Source organism: Microplitis demolitor, chromosome 3, assembly GCF_026212275.2.
Source record: "Microplitis demolitor isolate Queensland-Clemson2020A chromosome 3, iyMicDemo2.1a, whole genome shotgun sequence".
NCBI classification, from domain to species: Eukaryota; Metazoa; Arthropoda; class Insecta; order Hymenoptera; family Braconidae; genus Microplitis; species Microplitis demolitor.
This window is the reverse complement of record NC_068547.1, coordinates 12,048,342-12,075,386: the sequence shown is the minus strand read 5'-3', so window position 1 is coordinate 12,075,386 and position 27,045 is coordinate 12,048,342. Positions and strand designations below refer to the sequence as shown.

The following is a 27,045-nucleotide window of genomic DNA, read 5'->3' as shown; positions in this document are numbered from 1 at the left end:
AGGCGCCCACCCAGCCAATCATAAACAGTGTCCAGTTTACTTGGAACATCTCAATAAAGTGGAACAAGTTAAAAATCAGCGAGCAAAGGCTAACAAGCCCAAATCAGTTAATATCAATCAACTTAACTTTCCATTGATTGAGAAAAGCCATCAGGCACAACCAGCAATGAATCAACATCAATGGCCAAGAACCACTACACAACCTAGGCAACAGCAACAACACTATACGGCTCTACAAGAAATGGTACACCAGTCTTCAACCATTATGCTCTCCAGTTATGGGCTTATAACGCCGATCAACCAGTCATCTGCTATAGTTAGTAAGTTACCGAAGTTAAATAATCCGACGAATAGCGACGTTAAACTAATTTTAGAGTTTAATAAATTAATATAGTAATTAATGTTAACTCTAAATTACAAAACTGTACCGATGGCTCGAACAAATAATGCAGCACATGTCAACATAGTCCATTGGAATGCAAATAGCCTTAAAGATAAATATCATGAAGTTTCAAACTTCTTATGTCAATATAACATTGATATCCTTTCAGTTAGCGAGACTAAATAAAATTTCAGTATGCGTTTTCATATAAAAAATTACGCGTATTATCGGAAAGACCACCCCGGAAATATAGCAGCCGGCGATGTCGCGATTTATATTAAAAATACGATACCCATAGTGAAGTACCGATCGACACCACCACACTCGAAGCTCATGGCGTCAAAATCCCAGGAAATATTTCAGTAATCTCGTGGTATAATCCACCTCGTACTATTTTAAATACTATTGACTTAAAAAACATATTTAAATTAAACAATAAAATTATTTTAGCCGGAGATCTAAACTTTAAACATTTCTTATGCCACTGTAAAACAGCCAACGCTAACGGTAAGATATTATTTAATTATATTCAAACAAATGTAGTAGATGTCCAATTCCCAGATAATCCGACTTGAATTCCCCTCAATGACACACTACCTTCAACAATTGATTTAGCACTTATTAAGAATTTAAACATTAGTAAGCCGGAAGTTTTAAACAAACTTGACTCGAACGGCTGCGTAACATTTGGGCCGACAACAAAATACCCGCAAATGAAAATACCCGCGACAAAATACCCGCATGCCAAAATACCTGTAAGAAAGTATGTACTCAAAACACGGTGCTTCATAAAAATTCTTATCATAAATAAAATGGTTCATCATCCAATATAATTTAGTTAAGTCAACGTAATTTATTAATCTAACTTTAATATAATAATATGTTACATTGATAATACATCAACTTATAATCATAATAACAAATTATCAATATATCGTTTGCACTGTTATACTTATTATTCATTTTAAACATAAAGTAATCATGATAATTTTATAATCTACAGAATATTATCGTCTAATTACTATTTTTATCACGTGAAAACAGTTAAATAAATTTTAATTATATGTAAATAATCAAAATATTATAATAATATACGAATACCAGGCTCTAAAGCCGTAAAATACCTACAACATTTTCAAAGTATTGCAACTTCATATTGGGATCGTATGCGGTAACAATTGTTTTTAGGCGAGCATCATGATTGCGGTACTGACAGCGTCGTTTAGACAAAGGTACACCAGTATTTTGTTGTACTCGTTTTAATTCAAGAATCGTCTGCTTAGATTTTAGTGCACTTACAAATTTAATAATACTAGCATGATGAACTCGAACTAAAGCATTAAAAGAACGATGCCAACCTTCAATACCGTTGTTAGATCGAGTTTCATCATTTACTACGCTATTATAACAATTCCACAATTTAATTTAAAATAATGGCTCAGTTCGATCAACTATATTTCGTTTTAATATTCCAATCCATGTTGATTCAAAACAGTCTAATATCTTACTTAATTCGTTTTCATATTGAATATAACTTTCAGATTGTATGAGTTCATTATAAGCAGTGATCACGTCATTAGTCGGCACAAGTGCAATTGCCATCAGCATTCTTATATTTTCAGCAATACGAATATTTTTATTATACAATTCCTGTAAGCCCTTGGCTTAAACATTTCGCCATATACACTGAGTATAATGGAAAAAACATCCGCTTACATGGACATCGATAAATACATTCTTAAATGCACTAACAAATGATAATTCATCGTCAGTCAACATTCGACGTACTTTGATATTATCAGGCAGCAATTCTTTAATTTTTTACAGAATCTGTTGATATACAGTTTTAGATTTTCGTGATGACACAATATAAACGAGCGGTAGTGTGTGCTCATTAATGACTCCGTGCAATGAATACAATTGTTTAAATAAAACAGGTACGGGTCGGAATATGCTATCACCAGCCCAAATTTTACACTAAGATAATTTCATTAGATTAGAATTTGTAGTGAAAATCATAAAACGATTATTGTTTTGTCCATTGTCATACTGTAAAAAAGTTTCGTTTTTTTCTGTTAATTTTAATTCATCTGGCAATGTCAAATGGAAAAGAGTTTTTCCTTCAACTTTAGGTAGTTTCTCACTACGAACGCGTTGAATCATACGCTGCATACTTGAAATTTCACCCAATCGAGACATAACTGGTGATTTAACATCTTTAACGACATCAGCAATAATTCCTAACGGATTACTATCGTTATTCACAGCACGGCCTTTTTAATTACAACGAACAACTTTAGTTTTAATGTTAGATACATCACTAGCACAATGATGAATTGGAGCATCACCAATAATTTCACCTATCAAATAAGTTTTGTCGATTAAATAAACGTAAATTAAAAAGTAATAACCAAATTTTCTTAGGACTTAAAGAATTACCATTTTTTTAATTAGATGTGTGTATAATAACAGAGCATTTCACTTGATGGTTATGTTCGATACATCTCCACGTACCACTATTTTTATTATGAGTTTTACAGCTGTCTAAATATCCATTATGATTTAATAAATTTTTCCCTTTTTGGGACTTTACATATTTTAATGGCATTACTAAGAATCAAAGAAACTAATAATATTCAAAATTCCAACATAAACAATAATGAACACGTAATAATTGTGACTTTGATAGAATAAAATCTAGAGTATAACTGTATGAAAATTTACTTGACAACTAAATACTCTTTGTAACCGTAAAATAGCAGGTTATAAAAATTCAATTAATATAATTAATTGTTTAGTTACCGGCAGGATTTAGCAACAAATATTTTATCGATCGGTGATTTATCATTGGGTATTTTATCACCGGGTATTTTGTCTTCGGGTATTTTGGCATCAGGTATTTTGTCGTGGGTATTTCGTCGCCGGGTCAAATGTCGTGTCACCGATTCGGACCATATGCCGGTGCAACTATATATCAATAACTGTGCTTACATGCACATATTTGAGGTAATACCAATGTTCAATAAAGTAAAATGAGATTTATTTAAATCCAACCTTAATAATAATATTAAAATAAATAATAGCTTGCATTCCCGTGACGATTTTCACAGGGATCTCAACCAGCTCACTCTCATCTCGTGCAGTCCGAACCTCCTCAGTCTCTTCACTCACCAGCGACTGTACAGAACATCTCAACGAGGCCTGACTTGAGTAATCACTGCAGTGCTTGTTCAAAGTCACATTATATCGCCTTCTGTCCAGCCTTCAGTCAACTCAGTTATAACGATAAGATGGAGATTGTTCGTAGAGAGAGACTCTGCTTTAACTGTCTTGATAGGCATAACCTGCGTAAATGCAACATCGAGAAGGGATGTAAAATCTGCGAGGAACGTCGTTATACTCTTTTCCATCAATGATCCAAGGCAACTCCAGCAGCTACGAAAGTCTTCTCAGCACCCTCTCAAGACAATATTCCAGCTACTACCAGCACAGCTCAACCACAATGAAGGTTAGGTAGGACTTCTCGGAGCCTACGTCAACTTCTCAAGAGACAGTGCAATGCGTCTACTCAGACTGAATTCATCTTTCCAACTACTGTCTATAAGTCTTCTTAAATAATTAATCAAGAACAGACTTCTTAAACAATTCAAGAACCAACTTCTCAATCGGTTCAACGGCAGGCTTCTCAGTCAATTAAAGACTTGACTTCTCAAACAAGTAGAAAACGGACTTCTCATCCAGTGTCAACAGTTCAATCACGAACAGCAGTGCTACTAGCTACTTGCAAAGTAGTTGTCATATCACCAGACAACTCTCAACATCAAGCTCCTGTCCTCTTAGACCCAGGCTCTGAACTAACACTAGTTTCATCAACACTAGTCAATAAGTTTGGACTTCTTAGAAAGCCAGCAGCAATTCCAATACTGGGAGTTGGTAGCACCTCACCTGGAACAACTCAAGGTCTTGCGACGCTCAATCTACAGTCCACACATTCGCAATCTCAGGTGCATTTCGATGCACATATACTACCAAGAATTACCACTCACATTCCATCAGTAATGGTAACTAATCAAGACTGGCATCATATTAACAACTTAGAGTTAGATCCAGACTTTCTAATACCAGGATCAATTGACATCCTCATCGGTGCAGACAACCTCAGAAGCATTCTCAGATCGTCTCGTTTGGTCATGAGGGGTCCACCTGAACCCATGGCTATGCATACAATTTTTGGATGGGCTGTTCTAGATCAAGCATATACTAACTCTCAGACAAAGCCTCTACGATCTCTTCACCTGCCTTCTAATAAGGAATTGCAAGACACTCTCACTAAATTCTGGGTACAAGAGGAAGTTCCAACCACATCAGAGACACAACTCAATAAAGCTGAGTCCGAATGTGAAGAACATTTCAATTCAACGCATTATCGAGACGATTCAGGTCGTTATGTTGTACGACTACCTCTCAATTCGGACGTCTCACGGCTAGATAATTCAAAATTTACAGCCCAGCGATGCCTTCAACGTCTTCTCAAACGACTCGACGCTGATTCAACTCTTAAGGAGCGCTACATCAAGTTCCTCCAAGAATATGAAGACCTTGGTCATATGGTTGCTGTACCATTGAACGCCCCAGAGCCTTCTCATGCGTATTGTTTCTCTCATCATGGAGTATTACGTGAGCAGAGCACATCAACAATACTCATAGTACTATCCAATGGATCCAGTAAAACGTCATTTCAAGTTTTACTCAATGACATTATGCATACTGGCCCAAAGACTCAGTCCGACATCTTCGACGTGTTGCTCTACATCAGACAACACAAAAATATCTTCATCACGGACATAGTCAAAATGTTCCGTCAAATTAAAGTTCAAGAAGATGATTGGGACCTTTAGCGCATCCTATGGCTGGATCAAGACTCAAATGTTCGATCGTATTAATTAACTATCGTAACGTATGGAACACGGTCAGCTCCATATCTCGCTTGTCGAGTACTCAAGCAATTAGTAGCTTGCAACAGATATAATTCTCAAAGGTAGTTGTGTTAATGACATCTCAGGTGGTGTAGAAACTCTCGAGCAACTCACGACTATTGCTACGCAATTGAACGACATGTGCCTCTCAGCTGGTTTACCTCTAGACAAGTGGAAAAGCAATCATCCGCAATTCTCACTACCAAGTGCATCGACTCAAGACGCTCAGCCTGTGCATACATTCGAAGATCTCATTTCAAAGATACTTGGTATCTCATGGCATCCTCATGAAGACATCTTCTCATTCCAAGGAAACATTTCGTTCAAACAAACCATTACAAAACGAGCGATTCTCTCTTTCGATCCACTTGGGCTTATATCTCCGGTTGTAATCAGAGCAAAAATTTTGATGCAACAGCTTCGGCTGGAAAAGATTGGTTGGAATGAGCCACTAACTCCTGAAATAATTCGTCAATGTGACAAAGTTCGGGAAGACCTCAAGACACTCTTGACAATCAAAATTCCCAGATGGTTGCATTTGCACTCTCAAGCCTTCTTGGTACAAATTCATGGGTTCTCAGATGCTTCTCAACTAGCAATGGCAGCAGCGGTCTACCTCAAAGTAACATACTTAGACAACTCGTCAGTTGTAAATCTAGTCTGTACAAAAACCAAAGTGGTAGCTCTCAAACGTCTTACGATTCCAAGACTAGAGTTATCAGCTGCTGCTTTACTCGCAAATCTAGTCAAACATACTCAGAAGACTCTCAATCTTAATGACGTGCTAGTATTCCTATGGACAGACTCCTTAGTGACTCTCGCATGGGTAAAAAATAATCCAATGAGATGGAAAGAGTTTGTGGGCAACCGAGTATCAGCGATTCATGATGCTACTCCACATGCTCATTGGAGATTCACATCAGGAAAACTCAACCCAGCAGATTGTGCTTCTCGGGGCTTAAGCGCTTCACAACTCATTGAGCACTCATTGTGGTAGACTGGGCCACCATGGCTCTCTCAACCTCCGGAATACTGGCCATCAAAAGTAGCACCATCTCCAAAAGATGATTTGGAAAAAAGACCTGGCATCTCACTCGCAGTAACATCTCCACCAGTATTATGGGATCTCATTGACTTACCTCAAGTTAAATCCTTCAATAAAGATCTCTCTGAATTACTCAGGATCACTGCAATTTTTCAGCGAGCCATCTCACGGTTTAAAAGAGTTCCGAATTCTAGCCTAGCCATCTCATTAATTAATCCAGCGGACTTAGAAGCTGCTAAGCAGTTCTGGATTCGGACAACTCAACAAGCATATTTCTCTATAGAAAGAAAAGCTATACAAGCTGGTAAGGGGCTTCACAAGAATCATGTTCTCTCTCGGTTGACAGCAATGGTGGACCATACTGGTATATTACAAGTTGGAGGTCGTCTCCAGAATTCTCTACTGCCTAAAGACAGTAAACACCCAGCGATTCTACCTTGACACAGTAAACTGCAGATCTCATTATTGCAGATGCTCACTCCAGAACTCTTCATGGTGGCACTCAGCTGACCTTATCTCATGTCAGAAAAACTTGTTGGATCATCGATGGCCGAGCTCCAATAAAGTCATTCATTCAAAGATGTCTCGTGTGCGCTCGAATACGTGAGATTCGAGCTCAACAACTCATGGCTCCGCTCCCGACTTCTCGAATAACACCATCTCTAGTATTTGAGAACACTGGAGTAGATTACGCAGGTCCTATCTTATTGAAAACATTTCAAGGCCGAGGTGCAAAAAGCTTCAAAGGCTGGATTGCAGTCTTTGTATGTTTCACCACTTCAGCAATTCATCTAGAAGCAGTTTCAGATTACTCAGGAGAGGGTTTCCTCAAGGCCTTCCGACGTTTAACAAGTCGTCGTGGAATTTGCGAGACACTCAGAAATGATTGCAATACAAATTTCAAAAGAGCTGACGCTATACTCAAGGATTTATTCAGGCAGTCGACAAAGGCATCTTAAGAACTTCAAAGGGTTCTAGCCAACGACGGCATTCAGTGGATTTTCAACCCACCTGGTGCGCTTCACATGGGTGGAAAGTAAGAAGCAGCAGTCAAGTCAGTAAAGCATCATCTTCAACGAACTATCTCAGACACTCTTCTCACTTTCGAAGACTTCTCTATGTTTTTCGCACGAGCGGAAGCAGTACTTAATTCACGACCTCTCGGTGCTCTCTCAGACGACCTTGATGACATCTCAGCCTTAACTCCAAGACATGTCATTCGTGGAGAAGCTCTCACTATAATACCAGAAACATTGTTATCCTCTATACCGGAGTCAAGGTTTTCTCATTCCCAAAGAATTCAAGAACGATTTTGAAGATTTTGGGATAGATGGTCAAAAGAATGTCTTCAAGCCCATCAGTTCATCTCTAAATGGCAAAAAGCCCATGACAACATTCAAGTGGGCTCTCTAGTACTTCTCACCGACGAGCGGCTCCCACCATCAAAATAGCCTCTCGCTCGTGTCGTTCAGCTCCATCCGGGTAGTGATGGACTGTGTCGAGTGGTGACTGTCAAAACAGCCACCTCAGCTCTTACTCGACCAATTGTCAAGCTCGCTCCACGACCGATTCCTCCTCATCAAGATGAATCACAAAAAGGATCTAATTCTTCACAAGGTTAAGGAATTGAAGTGGAGAATGTTCAAAAGTAAGTGATTCAATTCGCGCAGACCATGGAGAAAGACCGCTCGCTCCCAGCACGCCAAAGAACAATAGAAACCAACTCTACCCCTTCCGACCTCAACCAAGACTTCTCATTGGCAGCTCTTAACGTTTGTCTTTTTCTCCGAAAGCCAGCAATCTCATTGGAGCGCGAATACCGATTCCTCCCACTCCGTTGAGAACATTCTAGAACCCGACGCCACGGTTATAAAAGAAGGGGATCTGAGAGCGGCAGTGCATTGGCACTGATTGATTCTCGATTAAGCTGTCAATCGATAAACACCTACCTTCTGTGCTATCAACATTTGAGTGAGTTTTAGTAAATTTCTAGTAGTCAAACTAGAAGTGAGTGATAGTGGCCCTAATAGGGATCCAGACCCAGACGGGTTTACTATGTTTTCAAGAAGGAAAAGAAATATAAAAGATCCTCAAACGGATCCAAAGAAAAAAAGAAATTTAAAAACCAATAGTGACATTGTAAATAGAGATATGGAAGACGAATGTGAAACAATTAATTTAAAATACTAACCAGCACCTATAGTCATCAAAGCAAGTAAACTAGACCACAACAATGTGATAAAACTAACACAAGAAATGAGAACAATTTTACCAAACACGATGGTTAAGCATTCAAGAACTACGTTTACAATCTATCCATCAGGGTGCTTCGTTTCCGGCGAAAGTGATTTTTTCGTTACTCATCACGCAAAATATTGTTTTTTATGCTAAAACAAAAATTCCTGCCAAGTTTAAGCTCTCAATTCCAATCCTAAGTACTTTCCATTTGATTTCCAAGATTTCCCATTTAAAATATACGTTAATTAAATTACTTTTTTATTAACTTTCTAATAATCAGCGACGTTTTATGATATAGACGCGATTTTGGTCGCAAATTGTAGGGCATTTGGTGTTCTTCAAAAGTGTCCACAGTAACTTAGCTGTAATTCCAGCTGTTTCACTTGTGTCCGCTGCGGAAGTCATTTTTCCTATGAAATTGACATTTATTGGCTTGCAGAACGTACAGCAATGAATGCACACCAAAAATTTTAATAAAAATTTTATAGAAAATTTTATTCCCTTCAAAAAAAGTCTTATGAGGCAAGTCGCTAAAGTCCATAATTTCCAAGTTATCGTGATTTTAATAATTTGAAAAATATGATATTAAAAAAAACATGATAATTGATATTTTATTTTTTAAATTATTGAAATCACTATAACTCGGAAACTATGGGCTTGAGTGACTTGCCTCATAGGACTTTTTTTGAACGGAATAAAATTTCCTACGTAATTCTCATTAAGATTTTCAATATACTTCCATTGGTTTATGTTCTGCAAGCAAATAAATGTCAATTTCAGAGGAAAAATGACTTCCGCAGCGGACACAAGTGAAACAGCTGGAATAACAGCTAAGTTACTATGGGCACTTTTAAGAACACCAAATGCCCTACAATTTGCGACCAAAACCGCGTCGAAATCATAAAACACAGCTGAGTATTAGAAAGTTAAAGAAGAAGTAATTTAACTTACGTGAATTTTAAATGGGAAATCTTGGAAATCGAATGGAAAGTACTTAGGATTCAAATTAAGAGCTTAAACTTGGCAGAAATTTTTGTTTTAGCATAAAAAACAATATTTTGCTTGATGAGCAACAAAAAAAATACTTTCGCCGGAAACGAAGCACCCTACTATCCGTAAACTACTATTGACCACAAAAACATAGAAGCACACCTACAGAAAAAAGATATTCCTTACCACACATATAATCAGCCAGAAATCAAAGAAAAGAAATTCGTAATCAAAGAATAGCCTAGGATAGCCGTTGAACACATCATAGCGGAATTGAAACGACGAAGTAGTAGAATTACCTATCAGTTGCTGCTTATACTGATGTAAACGCAGTCTATGAAATCAGACACATTGACGCCTACATCGTCAAAATAGAGCGTTTCGTCAATACAAGACAAGGCACACAGTGTTACAACTGTCAAGAATTTGGACACGGTCCATCTAACTGCCATAGGAAATTAAGTTGTTTTAAATGTGCTGGTGACCACCCAAACAAAGACTGCAACAAGGAAAAAGACCCCCCACCGCAGTGGATAAATTGCACAAAACTGCATCCTGCCAACTTCAGAGGCTGCGAAACCTATGTGAATTATCTTGACAAACTCCTAAGGTGAAGAGGCTCAACAAAAACGAAAAAACAATATCAGGCTCCTCCTGCACGGACTTCTGACCAATATCCAGATCTGCGATCGACAACCCAAGGAATTACGACGGATACACAACCATCATCCAACTACAGTAATGCAGCTCAACAAAGTCAAACAAATAATAGGTATAGACCCATAGAATTAATAATAGTAATAACAATAATACCATTAGTCAAAACTTAAATCATGATAGTAGTAATAATAATAATAGTAATAATAATGAAATCAATCTTATAGCATCATTAGTAACAGAAATCAAATCAATGAATGAAATATGTAATTTTAATAATTTATTAAACCAAATTAAAATAATAAATGCTAACTTACGGAAACACATAAATGACAATTAAGCTCAATTAGATGCAATAATAGATTTTACAACTCAAATTGGTTTTGGTCAAAATGGCCAATAATAATAATAATAATAATAACAATAATAATAATAATAATAATAATAATAATAATAATAATAATAATAATAATAATAATAATAATAATAATAATAATAATAATAATAATAATAATAATAATAATAATAATAATAATAATAATAATAATAATAATAATAATAATAATAATAATAATAATAATAATAATAATAATAATAATAATAATAATAATAATAATAATAATAATAATAATAATAATAATAATAATAATAATAATAATAATAATAATAATAATAATAATAATAATAATAATAATAATAATAATAATAATAATAATAATAATAATAATAATAATAATAATAATAATAATAATAATAATAATAATAATAATAATAATAATAATAATAATAATAATAATAATAATAATAATAATAATAATAATAATAATAATAATAATAATAATAATTCAAAACTAGGAAACAAGGAAAAAATTCAAGCATTTAATTATATTACCAGTGATCTGGCTATCTTAATTAGTTCTTGAACCTGGGAATTGTATGAGTATCCGCTGTTACCAGCAACATCAAGACATATTTGGGCTGTTAAAACATTAACACAACTGGAGAAGTCACGTTACGTCATCCTCGGATTTCAGACAGCAAGAGAAAACCACGCAAGGAAGAATGCAAGTCGATTTGATCATTGTACATTCAGTAACGTAAAGTTATTCCTGAACTCACAGAGTTATCCGTACGGGGATCTGAATTTGGACATCAACGACAATCAGTATGCTTTATTGTATCATATGTACACTGATTTCCAACCTTCATACTATAATAAAGAGATTGAGCCACTGTTTACAAAGCAGAAATTTTTGCAAGAAGCTCCGCTCTGTGTTATAGACTGTTCTAAGCAGAATGAGGCAATTAAATCTGGACCGGTAGACACTCGATTGGAGTTTGAATCCACAAATCAATTTCCACAAAACACAACAGCTTATTGTTTAATAATCCACACTCGTATCGTTGAGTATAACCCCATCAGCAGCACTGTACGAAAATTGACTTACAACATAGTTGTGCAATTTGATCTGACACCAACTATACATTATATGTATACATGGAGTTATGCATACAAAACTGCTAGACAAGGTGAATGGGAGCAAATGGCTCGAGATCGAGAAAGGTTTAAACTTAGGATAGAAAGATCAAGATATATTATAGAACCTGTGTTGATTAAAAAAATAACCTTAATAAAAAAATAAACTTTTTTTTATTGATGAATCAATTCGTTTTATTTATAATCTTAACCTGATACATTCCAATAACATAATTTTAATTAAATTGTATATTTTTTTTTAACTTGTTTTATGAACTATTATTTTTATAGGATTACTATTATTTATACACTTTGGGCAATCTTCCGGTATGGATAAAGCCATATTCCACAGATATCCCAGTCGCCACCAGTAGCTAGGTAGTGGTCCATACAAAATGAGTAATCTCTTATTTTATCATTATTCTGTAATTCCGACGGAGGTGTATCGTAGACATGACGTAGACAAGCGATATCACGTTTATGCATTTTTTTCAAATCAGACAGTTGATAATATATTTGCGCAGATTTTTCATATGATGGATTGTCACCCCAGAATTCCAGAAACCAACGCTTTAATTGTTGAATATTTTGAAAAGCACATGCATGTGTTCTTCGACGATGATATAGCCTCAGCGGACAATTTTCCTTATTATAGCGATCCACGTTTTCAAATGAATAATGTCTCATTAGTTGGATGTCGATAATTTGTGTGGAGTAATCGGTCATGATCGTCAACCATTTGTCCTTTTTCTGTCAACATAAATATAACTTGCTTTGCTCACTAAATCTTTAATAATTTCTTGGAGTTTGTCGTATGGTGTTTCACCTGAGTCCCACCGAATACCATGGCCGCATCCACTCTCATCAAAAGTTTCTTGCATAATTGCTCCATCATACTCCAATGGTGGTTGAAAGATAAAATGTTTACACTTATTTTTTGGGGAATTTTCATATATGTCAACTACACACAATTCTTTCACTACTAAGGTGTCATCGGGTAAAACAAACCCTGCGAAATCTATGATGAATTCCATTGTCTTTTATTTTTTGTTGGTACGTTCTCCTAGTTTTTCGATACTTTCAATCACTTGATGGAGTTTTTTTACAGAGTCTTTAAATGCACAGCAGTATGGATACACGTTTTTATCACGTCTAGTTTAAATGATACTCAAATTAGTTTGTAGAAGATGAATATCACGTACAAACCTTTTAATGTAGTCTTGAATCGGTTCTTCAAAGTAACGTGTTAATAAATCGACTTCAAATACAGCGTTTGGCGGATGGTTTGTTAGATAATCTAATCCTTCTTCACTTACTTGATCCATTTGAGGTGTCTACACTTTATTTTTTGATGAGTTAGTTTTGAACTATTATTATTATAGTCTCGGCAATGACTTTTGTATGTATTTTTCAATATCTCTAATTTCATAACTACCGATTGGTATTTGAATTACTTTTTCTTTAACAGGAACGATTCTTGTGGGAATCTCTTTTACGGGTTGCACATCAATCTTCGGAACCAATGAAACATCATCATTTCTCGTCACTATAGTCGCATCTCGTTTTTTCCTCTTTCCACCAGGTTTATCGATATTTCCAACGTTGTTATCCTCAATGTCATTCGTATCTTCTTGTTCTTCATTGTCCAGAGGATAAGTTACATAAAACTTATTAGCGCCAATGTCTATATTGGGTATCGAATTAAATGTCAGCAATTCTACAAGACCCAAGACATAATTTTTTTCCTCTAACAACTCGATTGGTGGAAAATAATTCGCCTCTAACACGGAGGACGATCCTGTCAGTGTTAACGTGAAAGACTCAGCCATGACTAATGTCCTGAGTAACTAGTCATGTCAATTTAAAGTTGTCCGGAAAGAAATTTTAGACACAAATGCCCAAATATAATTGTGTCAAAGTCTTGATATCTTTTATGATTATATTTCACGCTAACAACATCGAGATATATTATATGGTCTTTCGGTGGTTGTAAATCACCAAAACTATCGAAATAAATTACATTATCACGACTTTTTTTGTACGCAACCCAATAAGTTCCAGATCCGAATCTGTCATCAAGATTGACAATAGCCGATTCGAATTCTTTAGGTCCAGTTTTTGGCAAATCGTTTCTCATGAAAACAGCGCGGAAATTGAGTATCCTCAAAGCCTTGGCGTATTTCATCAAGTCTATGTTTGTAAGTGCTCGATGTGGTAGCTCTACTTTTCTTTGACTTACATCCTCTACCAACCGGTGGATATGTCCACAAATATAGCCCCATACCACGTCTGTATGGCTTTAAGTATAAGCCTTTACCTACAGCTATCTCTTCCATTTTTGAATTATATCTCTTGCTCTCCTCTAACTGTCTTTTGGCTGAACTAGAATCGTTGACCGCCTTCGCAACCGTCGCAGTGCCACCAGCGAGAGCATCGGTTGCTGAAAGGCCTGCAAATAGGGGTATCAAGAATGGAAGTACACCACCGATTTTAGATGGAACTGGTAAAACACGTGGCTGTCGAACATTTTTCTTCCCACCAGATTTTTTTTCCTCTTGTCGAGCCTCTTTGAGTGCCGATTTAATTGGATCACCACCTGCTTGCATAGCTTGCTTAGCAGCCGTTACAATTTTTCTCAACGCCACCTTGGGTCGTCTGCTGGTACTTTTCTTCTTACCACTATTTCTCCTTTTCTTACCCACCATTCTTTTCTTCTTACCACTCATTCCCTTCTTCTTCTTACAACCCATGCTCTTTTTCTTCTTCATTCCCATTCCGAAGCGTTTTTTTACCTTCATGATTTTGTTTACACTTCAAGCAGCAGCTTTTTCACCAATAGAAGCGTCTTTCGCTTGAAAACGTTCCCACGCTTTGTCAGCTAATATTTTATCAGCCTCGTGACGTGCTGCCAAATTTTTTCGATTTTTCGAGTAAGCAATGTCGTGATTCGTACACGCTGCATCCAAAGGACTGATGCCAGGATCACCACGAGCCAATCTCTTTTCTAACTTTGTTCCTGGGCCACAATACTGATAGCCAGGTATATGAAGTTCAAAAGGTAGCTTATTAATGATACTGTTCACAATACCTTTCCCACTTATACGTCCGCACTCTATCACAGTGACATAATTACTGATAATAAATCATTATAAATGATCATACTTATAGTCATAGAAAAGAGTCGTCATTTTAACAGTGAACCGTTAACATGGAGTTTAAAAAACACGATACTAAATTATCTGTGATAAACTTCGATCAAATAGTTCAAGGTACAGGAGTAAAAAGGATCAAAAGACATGGTGCTCTACTACCGAACAGTGTGCGGGTAGTGTTTTGTGGCCCATCAAACTGTGGTAAAACAAATGTCTTATTATCACTTATTATACATCCCAATGGTCTGAGATTCAACAACATTTACCTATACTCAAAATCTCTCAATCAGCCGAAATACAAGTTCTTAGAGGCGTTGCTGAAGCCCATAGAGGGTGTAGGATTTTTTCCATTCAATGAGCATGAGGACGTGATTAAACCTGAGGATATAAAACCCAATTCACTGATGATATTTGATGATGTCGCTTGTGAAAAACAGGATCACATTAGAGCTTACTTTTGTATGGGTTGACACAAAGACGTAGAAAGTTTTTATTTGTGTCAAACATATACACGGATTCCTAAGCATTTAATACGTGGTAATGTAAATTTTTTAGTTCTGTTCCGTCAAGATGAAATGAATTTAAAACATGTATATGACGATCATGTAAATACCGACATGTCATACAGTTCATTCAAAGAATTATGCTCAACATGAAGCCTAAAAAGATTTCAAAACAAAAAGATGTGCTGCGTCAGATATCTGAAGCAAGTGACGCAATCAGACGAAAGCATAAAATGCTGAAGTTAGGAAAAGATAGCGCTGAAAAAGCTATAGGTGAAGTGTTCAAACCCATAGTTACACCGTTGCAGAATCTGGTTGAATCGTCGAAACAAATAATTAAACAAGAAGTCAAGAATGAAATTAAAGAAGAAGAGGTTACACAAAAGGACAATTCAACACTCAACAACAAAACAGATTTTGATGATACAAGTCATTATGATAGTTTTATTTCTGATTTCGATGGGAGTACTAGAACTCTTAATGAGAGCCAAATAAATCCTTCATCTTCAAGTACTCCCGCTAAACCGAGCAGTTTAGTGAAATCCTATTTAGCCAAAGTGTATAGAAAAAGTAAAGAAATAGATTTGAGATATGGCGTTCGTCGGCGGTACAATAATTTTTACATTGGTGATTCAGAAATAAATTTTGAAGAAAATACATTTTATGTTAAAGATCAGGAATACCTAATAACTCCTGGTTTATTTGAATTGTTATTCAAAAAATCACCCCATGATGCAAATGTTACACAAGATGATAAAAATAAATACCTTGAGGTCATTTAAAATACAAACGCTTATAGAAAAAATTACAAATCAGATGGTAGTATTTATGAAGACCCAACAATAAAGTTTAATAATTATATTGCTGATTTTCTTACAAAAAATACAAAAGCACCTAAGGAAAAAGGGTTGCCTAAATATAAAATTGTAAAAAAGAAGAAAGCTCATATGGATTACGTTTATTGGGATGATCCAAACGAACTGGTTGATCGTCTACGTTTACTCGTGGCATCTCAAGCTGCCGGCAATCCAAGTCACACAAATGAAATTATATCAATAATCGAAGAGTTACGGGAAGCTGGAATTATATATTAACAGTATTTTTGAACTGTGTTGGCCAGTCTTCTACTGTTCATAGAAGTGTACAGAGCAAAAAAAAATGAGCATCGACATATTTGGACGCTCGTTAACGACTGCTGCAGTTATTAGTGGACCACCTGGACAACCTGAGTTGGTTTTGAGTTAACTCCTGGTGGAGATTATGATTTGGATAGTAAAAAATTGTGTCGTGTTGGTGATCCTTCAGATGATAATAATGCAGCAACATTGAAATTTACGCGTGATATTGTCCATAAAAAATTGATTTTAATGTATGATAGTATGAAAGATGATCTGTCCGAGATTATTTCACTTTTGCATGATAAAGTGGTAACACTAGACTCTACAGTCGTCTCATTAAAAAAAGAGGTTCAAGAACTAAAATTAAAATTAAAAAAAACAAGAAAAGAAGCACTTGATGACAATACCCGGTGAATAAAAAAATTGGAAGCTAAAATTTTAACGATGGAGGACAAGAAGTCAGTAATAGTTTATGAGCTCCATAAACAAGCTCGTTGAAATTACCTGCGACGACATATTGATATCCGGGGACTCGATGAAACCTGGCAGGCAGATTTAGTTGAAATGATCCCATACGCTACATCAAATAAAGGAAATAAATACATGCTGACGGTGATAGATATATTTTCCAAGTACGCTTGGGCTGTACCAATAAAAATTAAAAGTGCTAGTGATGTTACGAATGCAATGAAATCTATATTCCAACAAGGACGTGTTCCAAAAAATCTTCATGTCGATCAAGGCACAGAATTTTACAATAAAGAGTTCAAAAATCTTATGAAGCAGTATAAAATCAATATGTACTCTACGTTCAGTAACCTGAAAGCATCCATATGTGAGCGTTTTAACCGAACACTTAAAACCAATATGTGGCGTCAATTCTCTGCTCGTAGTAATTATAAATTAATCAACATGCTAGAAGAATTGTTAAATACTTATAATAATACTAAACATCAGACAATTAAAATGAAACCTGTTGATGTAACTGTTGCTTATGAAAAAGAACTGCTTAAAAATATATACAAACCTCTTCAAATGCAACAGCGAGTACGAAAATCTAAGTTCAAAGTTGGAGATAAAGTTGAATTAGCAAACACAAACATGGCTTTGAGAAAGGTTACACTGCTAACCGGACAACAGAGATTTTTACTATAAAATCTGTACAAAATACGGTACCTACGACCTACAGACTTATAGACTATCAGGATCAGCCTATAGAAGGTGGATTCTACGATGAAGAACTCAGCAAAGTTAAATATCCGGATGTTTACCTAGTTGAAAAAGTTATAAAAACACGTGGAAATAAATTATATGTAAAGTGGCTCGGCTTTGATAACTCTCACAATAGCTGGATAAATAAATCTGATCTGTGAAAAAATGTATTATATTTTTGAAATAAAACAAAATAATTTTTTAATCATGTATATAAGTTTTATTTTTTTACGATCCTAAAATTTATAAATATTTTTTACATTTTTCGTCTTTTATTTGGTCTCGGAATAGTCACAATATCATCTCTTGATACTTTGTAACCCCATGGTACGGTATCGGTACTGTTTAACAGAAGCTGACGCTTGTCATCTTCCCAACTTAAAGCTATCTTATTCTGAACTATTGTACTAACACTATGTTTGTTACTTTTAATTACATATTGTTTCTTACTTAAATTTACATGATCTTCTAAACATCGTTTGAAATCTTTAAAAGTGATAGTTCGCAAAGTCGGACGTTTAATACCTTTGGCCCGCTTTTTCACCTGATCTTCATTATAAATTTTAAAACCATACAACTTTGCTTTAAGTACAGTGAATTCAGCCATAATTTTGCCATTATTCTCATCCTTCATCAGACCTAAAACTTTCTTATTAACAATTGGTATGTTGTAAACATTATCAGGTGGATAATCAGAGGTGTCAAACTTGGCGATATCACGTTCGATGATCTCATAGATGTCTGGTACAATGAAATGGTAAATAAGACTATTAGTATCAGTGTACATTAGTTTAGATTCGTCATTTGAAAAATTTTGTTTTACATAATTATAATGAAAGTCATATATATAAGTTTTCGATAGATCTAATATACAAAAACCAACATAGATGGGTTTGTCAAAGCGTACTTTTGTCGCCTTTGATTCAATTATTATCATATTCTCATCAAAAATAGTAAGACTATGGAAATTAGGCTTACAAATATAGTCAGCAGCGCCAAATTGTCACGGCTGCTACATTCAAAAATTTTTAATTTTTTTTCTCTCTCTTCCAAAATAAGTACACACTAAAACCTCCTGTACGTAAACCTTTTTGTGTATAACTCCAACTTACTGACGCCAGAAGTCGTACCGGACAAATATACCTACCTGAGCGTTGTCAACGCTTTACAATAAAGTCGTATTGTACTAATGGACCACGCGTATTATATATTTCTCTTTCTGGAAATTTCATCATTTTTACTTAACGTACTTTTAAAATTTATGTATCCGTTCCCATTTAACTAATCTAAGCATAGAAGCGGTAGTCTTCTTTGATTTTTCATCTTAAACCTATAGACCACCCAACTCATGCGCACCTGCATGTGATTCTTGGAAATTAGAGAAAGCTGATGGAAACCTCCAAATTTATGGTTTTCTACACGAGCATGCTCAGCGACAGAGTGGCGCCAGGTCATCAGCCTACTTTAATAGTCAAAATCTGTTTCCCAGGGATCACACGTGTGCATGGGCCTAGAACTTTCAGGCGAGTCCGAGTCCTCTCGTATGGGAAACTGGTTACCACCACTTTTCATATGCGAGGATCATATAAAAAGACCATGGACTTTAGCTCATCAGTTCTTTTGGGGAATCAAACTCTGAAGCTTACCGAACTCCGGACACTTGACGGTGTTCGTGGCTAGAGGATTGATATCCCGATTGAGCATTCGGTCACGTGAGCCCAGATCATTGGATCGGTCCTTGATCGTCGTAAGCACTCGTATAATCGGTATATTAATTCCTACTAGCTTCAGAAGCATAATAAACGCGATATTAGCGTATAGCATCCGATCACGTGAGCCCAGATCGTACGATTGGTCCTTGATCGTTGTAAGTCGTGAACTAATATCAACCGTTTAGCACCAGTACAGCATTGATTATCTTCATCTTATTATAATCCATTTAATTTCATTCATTTTATTATTTCTATATAGAAATACTTTTACCGCGAAAATACGCGAAGATTTTATAAATTTATTTCACCGCGATAAATGCGAAGATTTTGAATAATATTTTGCCGCGATAAACGCGAAGATTTTTGAATAATATTTTTACCGCGAAAATACGCGAAGATTTAATAAATAAATATTTTATATTACCGCGAAGAATCTGAATAATATTTAGAAATTATTTTACCGCGAAAAGCGCGAAGACCTTCATTTCAATTTATCCTACGGAGATTTAAAACGCATAAACATTGAAACTGATATAAATAAATAAATAATTCGATAAATTAGAATCACAATATTTTACCGCGAGAACGCGTTGTGAATAAGTGTCCTGTGTAACTGCTGACAGTCCTGACACCTCACCAAAACCTGTTTAGGGTAAGTTTTTAAATATTGTAACCATTGTTTGGTATTTTTATTTTTATATACTCTGAAATAATTGTAACCCATATGCATGAAACATTTGCTTTTATATTTACTATTCTAAATATTGCCATTTGTAACCCTTTTGTATTTTGAGAATATTGAGTCATTTAATAAATAAATACTTGTTAACATAAAACATTTGAAAACATTGTTTAACAGACAATTTTACTTTAACAATGAGATACTAGCTTCACGAGGCTTTTCGGCAACCCACCTTCCTTTATCCCTTATTTTACTACCTGTCTAGCCGCTCAGACCGATAGTTCACAGTAGGGGGTACACAATCTTACGTTTACCGCTCGACGTTTGATTGTGAAATTAGATCAGTCACATAATAAATTGGAAATCGTTTTGGGTTGTATCAATATTGTCTTCAACAATATTGTGTGGGCGTGAATTAAATATAAAATAGAATAAACTGAGCATTTGGTCACGTGAGCCCAGGTCATAGGATCGGTCCTTGATCAATGTAAGTACCTTTTTATTCACTATACTTTATACGAATATCGTACCTACGCCCATCACGATCTCCAATCGTGACAATATCTACCGGCCCATCTTGTTACTATATGAATCTCTTTGTATTTTCTGACATTTTCCATAGTCTTACCAAAAACAGCATTATTCATAAGTTTATAAAAGTCCCTTTCAAACTCATTTTTAGCAGCTTTTCTACAATCTGTATTTTTATCTATATATGACTTGAGCCAGAGTGACTGTTCAAATTTTAAGACTCTGTGAATTTTTTGTTAATTTTAATCCTAAATCTAAACATTGTCCTAAATTCTTGCGGCATACTCATAGCAGCACCATACAAATGATTCACATCATAATACATTAAATAGGATTCGGCTTTATTAGGATCAAAGCTGGATCCCATGTAACGATTATTGGCCACTGCATACCTATTTGTACACTGAGATACACCACCTCTGATACTTTTTTCAATAAATAGCATCATTTCAAAATCGGTAAATAACTCGAGTTTAACATTTGTATATTTTAACATCGCATCGAAAGCAAGTCCCGGCGCTATATAGTACTGTAAAGGATCTAAGCTATAGGTAGCTATACAATTATGTCTGAAATTTTTAAATATGTCAGCTAAAAGTAGTACATCTGTTTTTAAATATAAATCTGAATATTCCCCTAATGTTTTAATATCAAATTTATTCCACACTAATTGAGCAAGAGCATAATCATTATCAGATACACCATCGTTCGATAATTTAGAATAAGATGAGTCCTGATCAGGCAGCTGTTTGTCATTAAGTTTGTCAATATCAGTTACGTACTCGTATGGGAATACACCCTTTCGAGTAACTAATTTAAATTTTTCAGGATCACTGTAATGTTGTTGAGTAATCTGTTTATCACAATCATTCAGGTTAGATGCTAATTTGTCAAGACTAGAAGCCATAAACCTGAATGAATCTATAAAACGTAAGCAAACTGATGTATTTTCAACATACTTTGTAAAAGATATATAACGTTCTTTATTAATTGGTAATAATGTAATTTTACCCTCGAAAACAGTTGATAAAGATTTTATTATAAAATGGGAATCGTAACCAGATAAATTATGAAATACTATTGGTATAGTGTGAGATTTTCTATAATTTATATTACAAGATAAGTGAGCGGGGCCGCGATCCTATAATCTATGGCATTTTTTGTATGAGTTGGATAATACAGATCCAGTATGTATTTTTTTTTAGATAAATGTCAAAGTTAACACGATTCCCTATTTTATCGATATATTCAAAATTTTCAAATATATCATTTTAAATATATACCCTTTTTAATCAATATGAAACAAAGTGATTTTCACATAAATACGATAAGACAAATTAAATTATTATAGTTAATTTCGTAATAGATACTATATTCATATAGATTTTTCAGAAGCAAATCTTGTAACATAAACTTTATTCCAAGTTAAAGTGAGACACCCATATCTAAGACTGCATGTTAGAGTGAGGTGCTCTACGGGTGTTTCTTACACATGGGAACCTTTTATGGGTTTGTTTATTAATTTTTGATACTCGACTGTGGTTTCATTGACAGACTATTTCTTGATCTCTCATTAGACAATATTCACAGCTCGTGAAAGAGTCGATGACAATTAAAGTCAGACGTTTCAAAAAAATTTATTGTTTATGTTATGACATTTAGTTATGACATGATCATACCCCTCCGGTGGATTAGGTTTCCAAGGTTGATAGACGGAGTAATGGATTTGATAGTAGATTCTTTGGAAAGGGCTGTTCGTCGACGGAATAATTTAGACAGAACATTATTCCGATTTGAAGGACTGATAGCTGAATTAAACATTCAGCACAATGATCCTTGTTGGTGGTGCCGTATCCCTTATATCGATGCTCATAGAACCGATCCGCGGTTCTACTATAATGCCACTCGCGATCCATTCTTTGAAATCTGGCGCGGAGCGCTTTATAAATTCAAAAACCCCGGTCCTTCAGGTATTATTCTTTTATAATTTATCATTGTTAAAAAATCCTATTTTCGTTATTGCTTTTTTTTTTTTATTGCAGAGAATCATTTAGACGATTATTGCATCCGAAATACGGCGTTACTCACGAAACACTGGGTTCAGAGCTTTTCAGTTAAAGAGGTGAGATATTTTATCGAGCCTCAGTTGTGGAATCAAGTGTCGGCAAATGAACCGATCAAAGATTCGATTGTTACATTCTTCGATGAGGAGACCTGCTTACAAATCAATAACGAAAAGTTTACGTGGCACTTCAAGCTCACGAGCGGATCCTAGGATGCGCGGGATGATGTCACCGCTTATGGTTTTATTCCACCAATCTATTATACTTTGGGTGCAGCAGCATCCGAGTGGGAACATCAATTGTTTCATAATAGTGTTGTTGATGCTGTTACTGAGGAAGACCTTCATTGCTCTGAGGATGCTGATACTGTAATCCTCTCAGATCTGGAGAATGCTGACACTGTAATCCTCTCAGATCGGGAGGATGTGTAATCCGTTTTATTTTTTTTTAAGTTTTTATTATAAATTTAAAATTACAAAAAAATATCATTACATTATTATAATTATTATTATTATTATTATTATTATAATTATTATCATTATTATTTTAATTATTATATTATATCCATTATTATTATTAATATTTTTTTAATGTTAATAAAATTTTTTCTTTTGTATGTATGGGTTTAAAACTGATTTTTTTCGAGAAAGTCCTTCAACATGTGGCTATGTTTTTAATACGTTTTTCATAGAAGGTTTTCATCGTATGGTTCAATGGACCTGTGTGTGCTAGAGTGAAATCCTCAATGGAGGGCTAGAAATTTTCTCACTCACTCACACAAGCGTGCATCATGGGAATGTTTTGCTTTTGGTACAAATACACACTAGCTAACATATTAAATAATGCTCTCTTTCAGCATCTTATTTAATTCTGTGATAAGTGTTTCGACGATCGTAGTGCAAGTTTCAACGGTTGTAGTGTGAGTTTAAAGAAACAAAAAATTCCAGTAAAAACTTTTATATTGTTGAAAACGTAAGTAATCATTCATATATTTATAATCGAAGTAGTTTCCTTTTTTTTTTTTTGCAATGTTATAATACTTTTTTATTTTTTACATCAGCAGAAAAAATATCAGAAAAAATGGGTAACAGATTAACTTATGGATACATTATCCCTCAAGAGTGGTGTACCGATCCTGTAGGCTTCATTTTCTGAGTTATCCTTCGAACCCTCAGACCAGTAATTGCATCTAGAAGGCGCTTGGAAGGGGTTACTGTTAACATAAAAGATGTACCTGCTGAATTGAGAATTTGGAACTCTCGCCTGTGTTGGTGGTTTGCGCGACCAGCGGACATTGCGCTGACACCCCTAACTTACGTATTCAGTCCCAATTTGATGTCGGAAATGTTTCCCGATCTGCATTCTAGTTGGAGCATTCAACCTGCAGAATTCGATATGGGTGAAATTTTGAATGGTAAATATTTTTTTTTGTCTAGTGTTTATTGTTCTTGCGTTGGATTTTTTGATGACCTAATATTGTGTTTATTTTTTTCTAGATGTTATGCTATTCAATTTGGTGCACAGCATTATTATGCCAAAAACGTGGCTGAATCTGGATTTTGTGTCGTTAATTCCATTAATGATCCTCCATACGGTGCCCGAGGATGACGATCCGGATCAAGCGATTTTCCGACTCTGCGGTGTAAAAGTCAAGCTGGAAATTTCTTCGGAGGCTTTATGTTGGTGGTTTCGAGCAATCGACGAGCCAGCGACTGAGTATTTCACGAGTGATAATCACCTGACTCAGTCTTCAGTCGCTAAAAACGGATCCCCAAGATTACGGGACGATAGCGAAGATGAAGGGCTTGATAGCGAAGATGATGAATATATATTTTAACTTTATTGGCCGGAAAAAATATACTACTGTATTTACTGTTTCATTTTTTTTATATTAATTTGTTAGTTTATGTAGAGATTTTTTTTTCAGTTACATTAAAATATATATTATTTTTATAATATCTTTAATTTTTATATAGAGTCATGTATGTTATACTTGATAAATTGTTTTTATAGGATGTCATAATTGATTGATTTTAATAAAGTTAAAAAAATTGATATTTAACTATGTTATTTGCAAGTATATTTTTTTAAAATATCCTTCCTTATTAAAATTAAGGTTACAGTACTAAGGTAATTATCATTATTTTTTATTCCTATTTGTATGATTATTACTATAACTACAATACATTCTGCGCATGCGTCGATTTTTATCATCTTTGTCGAGTTATATGTTTAAGTTCTCATATCTACTTTTTGTCTTAGAAAATTTTCTGGCCCTCGACAATATTCTGGTGTGCAGGCGCCTTCGATCATATGACTTTTTTTACGTAGAAGTACAATCTCTTACTTGCCCTATGATGTTGAATGTTTTACGGGTGATAACTGCAGTGATCTATTAGTATATTGAATTTTCTCTTAAGTGTATGATGGTAAGACTAACTAGAGATAAAGAAATTTTTTAAAGATTAAAGAAATGGTTTTTTAAAGATTAAAGAAATGATTTAAATAATGAATTTTTTTTCTGTGTGTTTATTATTATGTTCACAATAGTTTTTGAAGATACATAGTGTTCAGTCACGAGCTTGATTAATTTAAATCAAGCTTCGTGCATTTCCGCTCGGTTCGGGAGAAGCCGAGCTCGCTACTAACTGAAGGTCAGAATAGTGCCGGGTCACTCGCTATTTGGGCCCGGCACATACTATTTCTAACTCAGGATCGTGTCAAGACGTCCTGAGAACCCGCTACAAGCTGACCAATCACAAAATTCGCTTCCTGTTGGCGCGCTTTTAAGCCAATGGGAAAATTCGTTATAGGCAGCAAGGCTGCCACGTCGACACCAAGCGTCTCGACGACTCAACGACGCTACCAATTTTCATTCTACAACTATCTGTCTAACCGCTTCGCTCAGAGTTTCTACAACGTGTCTTTGCTACGTGCAACCTCGTGCTTGAACCGCTTCGCTTATTAACTTGTGTGAAACTAAATCAAATCGCTACGCTAAATTATCCTCAATTCTTAGTCAGTAAATCAAGGCTGCTATTTATTGAGAATAAATAAATTATTCTTGTGATAATAAGTTAATTGTTAATTAATTATTATTGAAGTAACCGTTACTGACCACGTGTCAATTTTTATACGTGAATAAAATATCTGAGTTGCATTCGCTATCGCGGATAAATTTATCTAGTTGCATTCGCTATTGTATATATTTCTCATAATTTTAAGGTGTAAATCAGTGTAAATAAATCTATAATTTAATTTATAATAAAATCTGTGTAATTTTTAATTGTTTAACAAAACTCGCCTAAACCAGATCCATTAGTTTATTCGCTCATTTTACACATAGATATATAATAAATATGTGTAAAATTTACGTTTAAAGTATTAATACCCGAAGCTGTACTGAGACTGGAGATTCTTCAGCCACAAATTCAAATTTGTTGTACTTGGTACGAAAAAATTTAAGATAAAGCAAGTCTTCCTCCGCCATTACGCTCAGGCTTTTTAACTTCTCTTTGTCATCCAGAAGTTTGTTGTTTGTACGTGTTGGAAAAAAGATGGAAAATTCATTGTTGAGATGTACAACGACTTTAAACCCGTACTTCGTGTTTATTTTTTTGATCTCAGTTATTTGATATAATTTTTTCGCTTCCAATTCTTGCATTTTTTTGGTTGGCAAAAAGTTTGCCAAACAGTTGACTTCATTGATAGCTGAGAGGTCGAATGTCGACACTAAAAGATAGACGAAAAAGAACATGTTTAAGGAATGCAATGTAAGAAGTATTGGTGTATAGGCGAATAATAAGAAATAGTACTTACTTATAGAATAGTTTCGTTAATACACTCAAAGCCTTAAAAATATATGCACTTGTATTATCTACTTTTTTTTAGACAGAACAACAGTAGTTTTTGCTTTAAAAACTTAGGCAGACTGATGCATATGGCTGTGAGATTCGCCCGCTCAACTCTTTATTCCCCCACAAGATAGAGGTGGGGGAAGAACTAAACCGCGGCATGGCAGGGACTTCGAGGCTTCTCGCAAGTGTCCGTACTACACCACGTTTGAATATATAAAGCCTTCGAAAGATCATACATAAATGCATGTCATGCTATCATCAGAGCTGGTATACGGTAAGATACCAGCTCTGATGATAGTGTGCCACTATTTTTCGTGAAACCCATAATAATTGGGCACTGGTCGATAAAATTTCACGTAGTGTCGGCATCATCGGCGATCGATAAAGAAAATTCCTACTTTACCGTCTGAAGATACACTTACCCACCTAAGACATGTACGAATTACCGGC

The 27,045-nt window shown here is 35.1% G+C and overlaps 1 protein-coding gene across 1 annotated transcript; it reads left to right on the top strand.

Annotated features, from left to right (window-relative positions):
• The first annotated feature begins 5,497 nt into the window (after positions 1–5,497).
• Positions 5,498–6,355, top strand: LOC103576088 (uncharacterized). Its single transcript, XM_008556132.1, has one exon. The coding sequence runs from the start codon at positions 5,498–5,500 to the stop codon at positions 6,353–6,355; it is 858 nt and encodes a 285-aa protein (XP_008554354.1).
• Positions 6,356–27,045: the final 20,690 nt, after the last annotated feature.